The sequence below is a fragment of the Herpailurus yagouaroundi genome, unplaced genomic scaffold (genome assembly GCF_014898765.1).
Source record: "Herpailurus yagouaroundi ecotype Mexico unplaced genomic scaffold, PumYag 100, whole genome shotgun sequence".
In the NCBI taxonomy this organism is placed as follows: Eukaryota; Metazoa; Chordata; class Mammalia; order Carnivora; family Felidae; genus Herpailurus; species Herpailurus yagouaroundi.
In genome coordinates this window covers 525,736-539,367 of record NW_024412391.1, presented here as the reverse complement: position 1 = coordinate 539,367, position 13,632 = coordinate 525,736, and the positions used below count along the sequence as shown (strand labels likewise).

Here is a 13,632-nt window from a genome sequence, read left to right as displayed (position 1 = left end):
TTCTTCTTCTTCTTCTTCTTCTTCTTCTTCTTCTTCTTCTTCTTCTTTTTAAATTTTTTTAGTGTTTATTTATTTTTGAGAGAGAGAGAGAGAGACAGAGCATGAGCAGGGAAGGGGCAGAGAGAGAGGGAGACACAGAATCTGAAGCGGGTTCTGGGCTCTGAGCTGTCAGCACAGAACCTGACTCAAGGCTCGAACTCGTAAACCACGAGATCATGACCTGAACCAAAGTTGGACGCTTAACCGACTGAGCCACCTAGGTACCCTCTTTTTTCTTTTTTTTTAATGAAAGTTTTTTTTTTTTTTAAAGTTTATTTATTTGAGACAGAGAGAGAGAGAGCGCGCGCGCGCACCAGCAGGGGAGAGGCAGAGAGAGAGAATCCCAAGCAGGCTCTGTACTGTTGCTGCAGAGCCTGATGTGAGGGTTGATCCCACGAACCGTGAAATTGTGACCTGAGCTGAAACCAAGAGTTGAATGCTTAACTGACTGAGCCACTCAGGGGCCCCTAGATATTTCTTCTTCTTCTTCCTCTTCTTTTTTTTAATTTTTTTTTACTGTTTATTTATTTTTGAGACAGAGAGACAGAGATAGAGCATGAGCAGGGAAGGGGCAGAGAGAGAGGGAGACACAGAATCCGAAGCAGGCTCTGGGCTCTGAGCTGTCAGCACAGAGCCCGATGCAGGGCTTGAACTCACGAGCTGTGAGATCATGACCGGAGCCAAAGACTGAGCCACCCAGGTGCCCCTAGATATTTCTAATGTAAAGGCACTGCCCACTCACCGAGCTGGACGCCAGTGGGCCAGGCGCCCCGAGGGCTGTCCTTACCTAATGTGTCCAGAGGTGCCGCAGGGGCTTGCCTTGGCCGTGTGTGCAGGTTCGAAGCCTGACCCGCTCCAGTTAGGGCCGGGGAGAATGGAGGGTGGGAGGCCAGGGTGCGAGCGATGGCGACAAGGCCGTGTGTCCCGGAGGGGAAGCTCAGATAATAAAGTCATGAGGCGAAACCATTTTGAAAGATTCAGTGCGAGGCTGGGCCATGCCGGTGAGCGTCTGAGGGGAGTAGAGACAAGGACCCTTGTCATACCGAAATAGGAGTCCTGGAGAACAGACTAGACTGGGTGGAATCACTAGGGAGCCGCACTGGCAATGGGTGAGCCAGGCTGCAGTGGACTTAGCTGCCCAGTACTGGCAACAGCCGTTCGACGTATTCAACACACAGTTACTGGCTCCAAAGCAGGTGCCTCCAGATGCTTGGGATCTAGCGTTGAACCATCGAGGTCAAGGTCCTGCAGCTTTAGCACACGCCCTTAGATTTACGTGTTTTGGTGACAAAAACGTAAGTGTGTACCTCGAGCTAACCTGACTGGAAATACAGGTTTGGGGACAGGGACCCCCCCCCCTGAGAACCTTCCACACCTCCGACACCTGGAGTGCCAAAAGCAGCCTGTGGATTTCAGCTCTGCCTTCAGGTACCCAGTTTACCTGAAAGCGAACTTACAAAGGATATAGTTAAGTGCGTTAAAAAAAGGGGGTGGGGGGGCGCCTGGGTGGCGCAGTCGGTTAAGCGTCCGACTTCAGCCAGGTCACGATCTCGCGGTCGTCCGTGAGTTCGAGCCCCGCGTCGGGCTCTGGGCTGATGGCTCGGAGCCTGGAGCCTGTTTCCGATTCTGTGTCTCCCTCTCTCTCTGCTCCTCCCCCGTTCATGCTCTGTCTCTCTCTGTCCCAAAAATAAATAAACGTTGAAAAAAAAATTAAAAAAAAAAAAAAAAAGGGGGTGGGGCAATGGCATGTTGACCATCCTGTTTTGGAAGCATAAGAAGATCGGGAGTAGAGTGGACTGTCCCCACTGAGGTGGACTGGGCTGGGATCTGGGGGACAAGGAGCCGTGGAGATCGAAGGCCAGGCTCTGGGGTGAAAGGGTCCCCGTGGCCCCTGGAGGGGAGGCTGTGGGGACAAGCAGGCAGGTGCCAGACTGTGACTCTTGTCGGCCCAGGTTCCGGTGACATTTGTCGACATCGCTGTCTACTTCTCTGAGGATGAGTGGAAGAACTTGGACGAGTGGCAGAAGGAGCTTTACAACAACCTTGTCAAGGAGAACTACAAAACCCTGGTGTCCCTGGGTAAGAGCGCCCTCCCTCCTCTGGGGCAGGCAGCGTGTGCCGAGGGCAGTGAAACGCTTCCCAACTCACGTTCACACCACCCAGGCAAGGTGTTCGTGTTTATCCCTCAGGGAAATGCAAGAAACTCTGTGGTTATAATGCCCTAAAGATAGAATGATTCTAACAACACGATGGTTGAAAGCCCAGTTACAGGAACTGCCACTATAGCACTCAGCTCGGGGCTGCTTAGTTCTGGAATGTAGCCAAACCGCATCACTGGCACCTGACTACATGCCTCATCCTAATAGCCTTGGACGAGCCACGGTCTGTCTGCTGCTGGCTTTTAGAGTCCAGCTGTTTCTACACCAGAACCTGGGAATCCGTTCGCTGGTTCTCAAGATTCCTCATAAGAGATTAGCTCGTATACGTGATGGCCACCGCCTCGAGGGGCCCTCTGGTGGGGAGGGCATCTGGAGTGAGGGAGACTTCTGCCAGCGCCCTTGATCGGGATCCACTGGTCAACTTCGCTGTGTCCTTCCTTCCCTTCCAACTCATTCTAGACGCGGAGGGCGCGGTGCCCAAGCCGGATGCGCCATCCCAGGCGGAGCCCAGGGAAGAGCCTTGCGTGTGGGAGCAGCGTGACCCAGAAGATCGAGAAATCTTAATGGATCCAGACACAGGTGATGACAGCTGAAAAAAAGCCCCGGGCCAAGGTCAGGGCAGGAGAGAAGCCTCACCATCCTTGCTTTAGTTCAAGACGGGCTTCCCTTGAGTCGTTCTTGGGGCCGGTTCTGCCACCACGGAAATAATGGCAGTCACTTACAGGAAGAGGCTTCTGGGCCCAAGGAGCACCGAGCTTGTCTGTTGGGTCAGAGCCAGGCAGCTGTGGAGGCCCAGGTGAGCTGGGCAGAGAGAAGAGAGGAGCAGGCTCGCAGCCTCCCAGGCCTGACCTCCGCCTGCAGGGAGAGGCTGGAGACCTGGGAGCAGCCGGACCTAGCCCCGGGGCAGATGGGGAGCCCGCATGGATACAGGGTTTTGCTGGGGCCTCACCACAGGCAGATTCACACTTCACGCCTTCCTCACTGCCTTCCTTACTCAAGAGGGGATGTGTGGTCCCCAGGAGATCTAGTTCCTGACATTATGAGTAGGGGAGGAGGTGTGGGGACAGAGGATCTGAAGCAGGCTCAACACTGATAGCACAGAGCCCAACTCGGGACTCGAACTCAGCCATGAGACCGTGACCTGAGCCGAAGTTGGACGCTTAACTGACTAAGCCGCCCAGGCGCCCCTGAACTCTGTCCTTTTTAAGGAAGCTCCCTTAGAAGGTAGTGACCCCTCCTTGCCAGTCTGTTCTCTTCATGTGCCATAAAGTCACTCTTTTATGTATGTATTTATTTATTTTAATTTTTTAAGTTTATTTATTTTTGAGAGAGAGAGAGAGACAGAGTGTGAGCAGGGGAGGGACAGAGAGAGACAGAGACACAGAATCCAAATGAGGCTCCAGGCTCTGAGCTGGCAGCACAGAGCCCGACGCAGGGCTCGAACTCACTAACTGCGAGATCATGACCTGAGCCGAAGTCGGATGCTCAACCAACTGAGCCGCCCAGGCGCCCCTAAAGTCACTCTTATAAAGTGTGTAATTCAGTGGTTCACACAGCTGTGTGACCGTCACCACTGTCAAGTTCCAGAACATTTTCCTCACGGGAGACCCCGGACCCATGAGCAGTCACTCCTACTTCCCCCGCCAAGCCCCCGGCCCCCAGCCACCGGCTACCACTGATCAAGTCTCTGTCTCTGGACAGTTCATCCGAGCGGCCCCTTCCCTGCCTTCCAGCGCTGCAGGCGTTCACATTTCAGTCCGGTACATCAGCAGTCTCCCCGAGTTCTCATCCATCCCTGTGCGGGAGCTAGAGCCGTGATCGCTATGTCCACATTGTGGGGGGAACGAGCAGGCCAAGAGAGAGGTTGGGTGACTCGCCTGCTGGGCTGCAGGCAGTGTTGAACCCAGTCCCTCATCTAATCTGTCCCCCTCCACCCAAGCCGCCCGCTGCCGGGGCTGGTACATCACGCCATGGAACATCATCAGAAGGACCTGGCGCGTGTGTGTGTGTGTATCTGGCCACCTCTTTCTGACTGGGGTGAAAAGTGAAAATCAGTGACTCCTACACGGAGGTCAAACTTCTGACCTGGTCCTGATTAGCACCAAACCCAGCCTGGGCTGTTTCTGGAACTCTCTCCCGGCCTTATTACACCTCATCTTGTGGCCAGGCCTACCCCTTTGTCCTGAATACTGATTGTTTCTCTGCTCCCAGGACCTTCTGCTTCTCGGGGTCCCCTGCAGTTGCCCACCAGGAACCCGAAGCCCCCGTGTCCTTCCCTCACAAGTGCCGTCAGCCGTGCTCCTGACCCCAAGAACATCCGGGTGATGTTGTTCAGAAAGGACACCAAAATGACATGATTCCCTCTCCCCAGGAGCGGAGCCCCTGGTGCCTGCACAGGATTCGTCCTCTCAGGTAAAGCGGGAGGAAGCCCTATGTGTCCGGGGCCAGCGGGGCCTGGAGGAAAGAGCCGTCCCCACGGAGTCTATTACTGGTGAGTGAGTCCAGGAGCTGCCCAAGCCAGGGAGGGAGAGGAAGGGCCCGGCATGGTCTGACGGCCCCCAGCATTGTCCATTGTGTGTGCCAGGCCAGAGGCCAGAGCTGGAAATGGAGAAGTTGGACCTCGGGCGGGCAGAGAGACAGGGTTTCCTGAAGGGGCACGAACATGGCTCCGGCAATCTGCCGCCCATCCGGGCTTAGCTTGTCCTGTTTCTTGTCTTTTTTGTATCAGTTTTCAACTATTTTAACTATTCCCGAGAACCCACAAGGTGAGTGTGGGTGTGTGTCCGGGTGTGGAGAGAGAGAGACAGACTGATTGATTTTAAGGACTTGGCTTCAATGATTGTGGAGGCTGCCGTGTCCAGTCTGCTGGCCGGATCCCCTCTTCCTTTGGGGTTGCTCAGTCTTTTTCTATGAAAGCCTTCAGCTGTTGGCATGAGGCTCACCCACGTTGTGGAAGGCAGTCCATTTGACTCAAGGGTTCCTGATTTAAATACCAATCTCTGAAGAAAAAAAAAAAATACATTTACAGAAATATCTAGAATGACGTCTGGCCAACTATGTGGGTTCCATAGCCTAGCTGTCACAAAATTACCCATCACAGGATCTCGTAACATACTATAGCTCATTACTTATCCAGAGGTTAGAGTTCCACAAACCTCAGCCCCCACTTAGTCAGAGCCTCACGCCCACAGGTAAGGGATCACATCATCTGAGTGGGGGAAAGCCTGTTCCCTTTCCATCAGGCATGCTCCCAGACGGCATCACAGTATTAGTATCTTCAAAGAGAGCTTTGAGAGATAAGAAGGCAAGAAAGAGTAAATGAGGTTGAGCAGACTGCAGAAGAGAGAGCATACATCTTAGAAAAAATCCCAATAAAATGGTGAATCTAAAAGGCTCATGGAAGGCCACATTTTCCTGGAAAATCCCCTCGCGAGGAATACCTCTGGCCACGGTGGAGCTTTGGGCTCAAATGTGACTCTTACTCTAACGACTGAAGTTCCCGAAGCACAGAAAGACTCTCTCTCGAAGTCACCGGTAATGATGCTCGCCCCACAGTATCCACTCATCTGCCACAAAAGCTCCATTAAATGGGGACAAGCTGACTTAAACCTTTAATTAATTAGTGTGATTCAATTATGCCTGAATTTTAGGGAAAAGAGATCGTTGCAGGATCAGAGCACAGACTTGCAGGCCCCCTCGTGTCCCCTGAGGCCTTTGTTGCTGTATCCCCACAGACTCACCAGCCTCCGCCCAGGACCTCTTGTCCCGGATTAAACAGGAGGAGCACCCGTGCGTATGGGATCAGCAGGATCTGGCAGAGAGAGATATTCCAACGGACCCCAATTCAGGTAAGCAAGATACCAGGATGAATGTCAAGGACACGGAGACTCTCTCTGAGTTTTGTAACTGCTGGGAAGTCAGTCTGATCACTTCTGGTTAAAGGCCAGTGAAAGGCTCAGGGGATAGAATACAGCGTGTCCCTCAGTTAGCAACTTCATACAGATTTTGGAATCTAACCATTCGTAAAGTACAGAGGGCTTTTCTAAAAGAATCATTACATTGACAGTTTATTGCGTCAACGTAAGTGACGCGACAGTTATTTCAGCAATGACAATTTTTGAGCAATAAATATAACCAGAAAGACTTTTAGAACTGGTGTATATTTCTGTGACAGAATGAAAGTAATTTACGTTTTTTGGAATTTTTCATGAGCGGACGCTAGTTAAATCTCTTCTGAGAAACTTCTGGGTACCGTCCACGCATACAGAACAGTGAAGTTGCACCTGTCTGGGACCCGCGTGTGTGTGTGTGTGTGTGTGTGTGTGTGCGCGCGCGCGCATGTGTGTATGTGTTTTCACGTGTGCTTGTAGAGCTGGAGAAGTCCCGTGTCCTCATATTTGGTAGCGATGACCCCAGGGTCTCAACTGACCCCACACACCAGGAAGACAAGATCAGACATAAAAGCTAGCATTCCTGGGGCGCCTGGGTGACTCAGTTGAGCATCTGACTTCGGCTCAGGTCATGATCATACGGTTCGTGAGTTCAAGCCCCGCATCAGGCTCTGTGCTGATAGCTCGGAGCCTAGAGCCTGCTTTGGATTCTGTGTCTCCTTCTCTCTGCCCCTCCCCTGCTTGTTCTCTCTCCCTCTCTCTCAAAAATAAAATAAACATTAGAAAAATTTAAAAAGCTAGCATTCCTTGTTTCAACTTTAGAACTTAAAAATTTTTTTTGGTTTAATGTTTATTATTTTTGAGAGAGAGAGACAGAGACAGAGAGAGGGAGCATAAAGAAGGGAACAGAGGATCCAAAGCAGGCTCCATGCTGATAGCAGAGAGCCCAATGCGGGTCTCAAACCCGGGAACCGAGAGATCATGACCTGAGCTGAAGTCAGACGCTTAACCAACTGAGCCACCCACGCGCCCCTGCCATTGCTGGTTCTTAAGTCCTATTACTCATACCCCGGTCCCATGGGCCGTCAGACACCAGACCTGCCTCTGGCCTCTTGTGGACCCGCAGGCAGACAGATTGGAAGATGCAGGTTCTCATCTGGGTTCTGCAGCTGCACAGACTTTGGGCGAAGCCTCCTCCTCCGTGGCCAGCTCAATACCTCGAGCACAAGCGAGATCCCATCCGTGAGGGTGCTTGGGAGGGTGAGGAGGCCAGGAAATGAGACAAAGATGCCCCACTGCCACGTGCCCTGTGAGCCGGGGCGGCGGGCCTTGCATGTGAGGGTTTTCTAACCCTTGATGGGCTGCTCAGTGGGAATGAACAGAATCTCAGGCTGCCTTCTTTCCACGAACAGAGTCTCTGATCTCAGCACATGACATTCTGTCGTGGATCAAACAGGAGGAGCAGCCATACCCGTGGGGCCCACGTGACTCCATGGAAGGAGAGCTCGGATTAGACTCTGGCCCCAGTGAGTAACGCGTCCCCTGGGGCCCCTGGGTATGTCGTCCACAGGGCTGGTTGCTTGCCTCGGCCTACCCCCTGACAGAGTGATGTTCTGTATCAAAGCACTGTCTCCTTTCCTCTTGGAAGACGGCGGGCATGTTTGTGTCCTTGTGCTGTCCTCTTCTTTTTTTTTAATGTTTATTTATTTTTGAGAGAGAGAGAGACACACACAGAGCACGAGTGGGGGAGGAGCAGAGAGAGGGAGACAGAATCCACAGCAGGCTCCAGGCTCTGAAGTGTCAGCACAGAGCCCAACGTGGGGCTCGAACCCACAAACTGTGAGATCATGACCTGAGCCGAAGTCGGCCGCTCAACCCACTGAGCGCCCCTCCTAGCACTGTCTTAATAAGGCACCACAAACGGGGTGGCTTAGAACAACAGAAAGGTATTGTCTCTCCGTTCCGGAGGCCAGAAGTCTGAAATCAAGGGGTCGGCAGGGTCATGCCCTTTCTGAAAACCTCCTAGCTTCTGGTGTTTGTGGCAGCGTTTAGCATTCCTTGGGCTTGTAGATGCATGGCTCCACCTCTGCCTTTACCCTCACGTGGTGTTCTCCCTGCGTGTCGGTGTCCTCTCCTGGCCGTCTTCCTTTAAAGACATAAGTTAGCGTCAGGGCCCACGCTACTCCAGTATGACCTCATCTTAACTAATTACGTCTGGAAAGAGGCTGTTTCCAAATAAGGTCACTTTCTGCAGTACCTGGGGTTTGGATTTCCACATCTTTTTGGGGGGCTGTAGTTCAGCTCGTAACAGCAGGGAAAGGAGAGGGGGCTGGGAGAGAGTCGAGCCACTGGCGCCTGAGCAGGAGTTGATGACACCGGGTGGCTCACGTAATTAGAAGACGCTGGCCGTAGTCCCAAGCCAGCCCTGAGCTGACCTCCCGGGGTAGCTGGTAAAGATACTAAAGCTCCAACAGGCAGAGGGGATTTTTTTTTCCCCCAGTAGGTAAGGGACCAAACGTCTCACATGACTTGGGTCTCCTGGGTCTTTTTTGAAGTTTCACTTATTGGCCAGTGACCTTAGCCATATGTTCGCGGATCATTTAACACCCTTAGCGTCTGGCTGGCGTTCCTTGCCAGACTTAGCACTATGTCCTTGCCCTCAAGATGGCTGACTTAGTGTCTTCTGGTCAGTATGCTCCCTGTCCATACTCCTGAAACCCTCCAAGAGCCTAGAATCCAGGGAAGAGCTGAGCACATAGATTATTTCTGATCGGGAAGGCCCTTTACAACCCAGGCAAGTGGATCCCGCTCTCCGTGAGACCAGTTGAGTCCAGTCTGGAAGAGTTGGCTGGGGCTGGAGGACTGGTCAGGGTGCCGGAGAGGAGCCGCGTGTGCCCTTGTTGAAAATAGAATTTAAAGTGGTCCTCTTCCGACCTGCTGCTGGGCTGGGGTGAGACCGGGCAAGCCAGGGGACTGACTGAGGCCAGGAAGAAGTGACCGCAGTTTTCCACTTCCTTCTTGACGGTGCTCAGGCCGTTTCTGGCCTCGAAGACGTAGGTGCTAGTTCACCAAACCCCGTGCCAGGAATTCTGCCCAAACCTTCGTCCCTCAGCACGACCACTTGATTTCTCCAAGTTGCCTGGGGGTGCGTGGGCCTGGAGGAGCCTTTTCCTGGAGACCTTATGTGGCCGTGGGAATGATCGAGGGGGAGTCTATACAGAGACTGCAAAGCTTTGCAAGTGAGCAGACCATTTTACCTACTCGGTTTGGATATTCTGAGTCACAGAACGATTTGCCTCGTGCTGTTTTCTCTCTGGGAGGCCTTCGAACCTTGGCATTTGGGAGGCAATGCCCGGCGTTTGGGAGACGGGAGTGTCGGGAAATGCTCCTGCCGGCCCGGTCACCAGAGCCTCTTATCAGAGCTTCCTGACTTTCTCCCGAAGGGGGGGCCCGCCTTCCGCTTGTTCGTCTTGAAGTTAGTATCTCACCTGTGGTATCGCTGAGGTTTAGAGAGTACACGTCCTTTCTCAAGGACAACAGGATGGACTTTTGGTGAGACGTGGGATCACGTCTTCTGGAGAGGGTTTGGGATTGGAGAGGGTAGTGGAATTAGAGTAAAACACAGAACCCTAGGATGCCCGTCTCTGCCAGCCTCCTTCCCCCTGCCCCGGGGTGTGCAAGAAAGACCTGGTGTCCTATTTGACCCAAAGTCAGACTTTGGCCTGATTGGACACTACATTGTAGTAAAAGGGATTCCTCAATTATATATGATAGCTAGTGTAAGACAGGAAGAAAAATCTAATTCAGTCAAAGGGAAGGGAGTGTGCGTGAGGCTCCATCGAAGCAGGAAGTCTGAGGAGGACTTTGGAGTCCCGTGGCTACCAGGTGCTTCTGGAGCGAGTGGGGTCAGGAGCCTAGAGCCAGACTCCCCTACGCAGATGCCAACACCTACAAAATGCGATTTGAAGGCCCGCTCCTGAAATTCCCACGTTGTTCGCTGCCTTGGGTTAAAGCACTGGTCCCCGCCTTTTTCAGTTTCTGTTATTTGAGAAATATTTCCTCAGTGCCTACTCTGTGCTATGCAGTATTACAAGTACTTAGTAACAGCAGGGAAAAAGAGCCTGGGTCGCTCCTTATGTGGGAAGGTGATGGGGGACAAGCAAGTTCGAGAGCATACCAGATAAAGTCAGGGGCGGTCCGGGCTCTGAGGTGATGACTCGGGGGGGTGGGGGGGGAAGCAGGCAGGTGGGGGTGGGCGCCGGGGGGTTAAGTCAGGAAAGGCCTCCCTGGGGAAGAAACAGGTTAGTGACATGATCTGGTTTCCTTTTTTTTTTTTTTTTTTTTTAATGTTCATTTATTTTTATTTATTTTTGAGAGCGAGAGAAAGGGAGGGACGGAGAGGGAGTGGGGGGGACAGAGAGAATCCCAGGCAGGCTCCATGGGGTCAGCGCAGAACCCGATGCAGGGCTCCAACTCACACACCGTGAAATCAGGACCTGAACCAAAATTCCGTTTCCTGGAATGGTGAGTCCTGGGACAGAGCCGGTTCACTGTGTAAATCAAGTGTTCTACTTTGGGCCTGTAAGATCTGAGATGGCATCCAAGTAGGCAGATGAACACAGGAGTCTGAAGTTCAAGAGAGAACTCGGGGTTAGATTCACCTGGGGTTGTAGGTGGTAATGACTTCTGACAGCAGCTCCCTGGAATTAGACCAGACTTCCCAGGTGAAGTGCCCTCCTCCACGAGACTGCTCTGACTTCAGACACCAGCTGCAAATTTGAGGGTCCCCAACCCACTCACTTGTGACCATCTGGGTACAAATTCAGGGGTTCCCATTAGCCCCTGGGGTTTAGTTCACTAGAACAACTCACAGAACTCAGGAAGACATCTATACTCATAGTTAGTTTTATTAGAGCAAAAGGATTCAAATCAGAACTAGCAAAAGGAGAGATCCACAGGACCAGTTCTGGAAGGGTCCTAAACATTGAAGCTTATGGAAGCTTATGTTGTCTGCTCCCTGTGGGATCAGGAGTGTCACCATCCCAGCACAGTGATGTGTGACAATACACAGTATGTATTGCCTATTAGAGAAGCTCACTGAAGCTTCTGTGTCTAGAATTTTTACTGGAGTTTCTTTGCATACTTCTGATTGACTGAACCACTGGAGGTGAGGTTGAGGTCGTTCTCCAGCCTGTCCCCTCTCCAGTCGTGGGGACGGTCTTACTGGCATAGGCAGCCCAGATCCTGAGTCATCATTTTTTGGCATCCACTATCTAGGCACTCACCACGAATTGCCTCATTAGCATAACACCAGAGCCTACCTTGAATAAGAAAGACACTCCTTTCACCCTGGAAATTCCAAGGATTTAGAGGCTACCTCCTAGGGACCAGGGACAAAGGCCTGCTAAATTATTATACATAGGTTATTTTAAAGGCTGGGGACTCTAAGAGATCTAGGGAGAGCGTAGACAAAGAATTAAAGAGGCACGAGGTGTGAGCCTGGAGGAAATCCAGAGGCTAAGAGAAGAGACTCTCGAGGGAGGGTTAACTACAAACACAACGAGGGCCTGAATATGCAGGACCATTGGATTGGCCATTGGATTGGGCAACTTGGAGGTTGTTGATGACCTTGAAAAAGTTGTTTCAGCGGGGAGAGTTTGAAAGAGATCGGTAAAAGCAAGGGTAGATAACTCTTCAAGAACATTGGTATGAAAAGGACCAAAGATGAGGTGAGATGGGGTAGCGGAGCCTGGGAGCACATGGTGTCCGGGGAGAATGTTCTCTTAAATTGGGAGATATTGGACCACCGTGCCTAGTAGGCTGTTCTCCACTGCTTTAGACCCCTGATTGAAACTGCCCTCAACAACGAAGACATTTATTCCACTACGTAACTAAGGCAGTTGAGGTTCAGCCTCAGGTTGATTCAAGGATGAAGCTACGTTATCCGGGACCTGGGTTCTTTCCAGCTCTTTGTTCAGCCTCCTTGGAATGGCTGGAGCAAGATGGGCACAGCTCTTCCAAAGCAGTCACATCCAGACCAGAGGGAAAGGAAAGGCCATCTCTTTTCCTACACTCGAAGGAGTGAGGAAGCACCCAGAAGCCTCCTCCTCACGTGTCATCGGCCAGAACGAGGTCACGTGCCTAAGTCTGAATTCATTACTGGCCAGTGAGGGCGGGAACAACAGTTCTCAGGCTGGCGGCTGGAAGAGGTGGGATGTATGCCCCATAAATCAGGGCACGCTGAGAAGTAGAGTAGGGTGACAGGCTGGGTGGGGGCCCCTTTTGAGATCTGTGCAATTTTTGCCAGCCATCTTCAGCTGCTCAAGCATGGTTGCTGTGTTCGGGTTCCCCAGGCAAGCAGAGCAGAGGCATAAAGGGTGTTTCGTGGCCCAGTGACCCCGGTGCTGACCACGGGAACTAAGCTGGGTCAGCAAGGGAGGGCAGAGGGGAGCGGGTGCATGATGGGAAGGTGAGAGCAGTGGATTGATGCACACACCGAGTTGGAAGAATTATCAGAGTAGAAATTAGGACTGTTTCAAGTTGGGTTTCCTGGGAAACAGGCCCTGAAATGGAGGCTTAGGAGGGGCAGAGAGAGAGGGAGACAGAGAATCCCAAGCAGGCTCCACACTATCAGCGTAGAGCCGGATGCGGGGCTTGAACTCACGAACCACGAGATCATGACCTGAGCCAAAATCGAGAGTTGGAGGCTTAACTGACTGAACACCCTCCCTACACCCCCCCCCTCCCCCCCCGCCCCGTTGTCTGGTCAGTTTTGATGGGGATAGAGATGGCAGGCTGGGCCCAGTGGTCCGGGCACTGTGCTGCTGTTCAAGTCTGAAGGCCAGTGGCTTGAAAGAAACACGACTGAAAATGGCCGTGTGGTTCTGGTCTGGTCCCCACTCCCTGCATTCCATTTCTGCAGGCCCCCAGACAGGCTTTCGCCTTGGATAAGTTCTAGTAAATTCTTTCCCTCTGGTCCAGAGATTCTGCTTAGATAAATTAGCATCAAACATCAGAATGCGGTTGTTTTCTTATTTCCTGGCAATTCGGCCTTCCAACGTGACTTCCGCATAGCCCAGCCCCCACCCCCACCCCCCCCTCCCTGCCCCTGCTTTCTGCAGGTGTTTCCTCTCCTAACTGAGTGCCACCTGCTGGACCTGCTTCTGGTGCTCTCCAGCCAGCGGGTGGCTTTGGGCATGTCAGAGGGTCAAGGAGCCCCGGAACCACAGGGAACATGCCCCCTGCCCTTGCTCAGTCCCCTCATTTTTTCGGAGAAGCTGAGGCCCAGATAGCCGCAGAGGAAATCCGTTAAGGGCCTGGGCCCCTCTCAGGGAGGGTGTGCGGGGGGAAGGGGGGGGGAACCCCGGACAGAGCGCCATCAGCATGTCACTTCTCCCTGTGTCCTCCTCTGCAGGTGACAGCCTGCTGCTGGTGAAGAACCCGCCCCCCGCCCCGCAGCAGCCGCAGCAGCCGCAGCCGCAGCCGGCTCCGCCGAGCCTGGCGGTGCTCCCGGCGGCCGAGACGGGGGCGGGCGGCGGGCCCCC

The 13,632-nt window shown here is 52.8% G+C and overlaps 1 protein-coding gene across 1 annotated transcript in view; it reads left to right on the top strand.

Annotated features, from left to right (window-relative positions):
- Positions 1-13,632, top strand: part of ZNF282 (zinc finger protein 282) — a 26,343-nt gene that overhangs the window by 9,816 nt on the left and 2,895 nt on the right. Inside the window, exons 3-8 of the mRNA XM_040473054.1 lie at positions 1,992-2,118; positions 2,658-2,777; positions 4,570-4,689; positions 5,933-6,046; positions 7,501-7,614; positions 13,503-13,626. Coding sequence (XP_040328988.1) covers positions 1,992-2,118; positions 2,658-2,777; positions 4,570-4,689; positions 5,933-6,046; positions 7,501-7,614; positions 13,503-13,626 — 719 coding nt within the window. The remainder of the gene's footprint in view (positions 1-1,991; positions 2,119-2,657; positions 2,778-4,569; positions 4,690-5,932; positions 6,047-7,500; positions 7,615-13,502; positions 13,627-13,632) is intronic.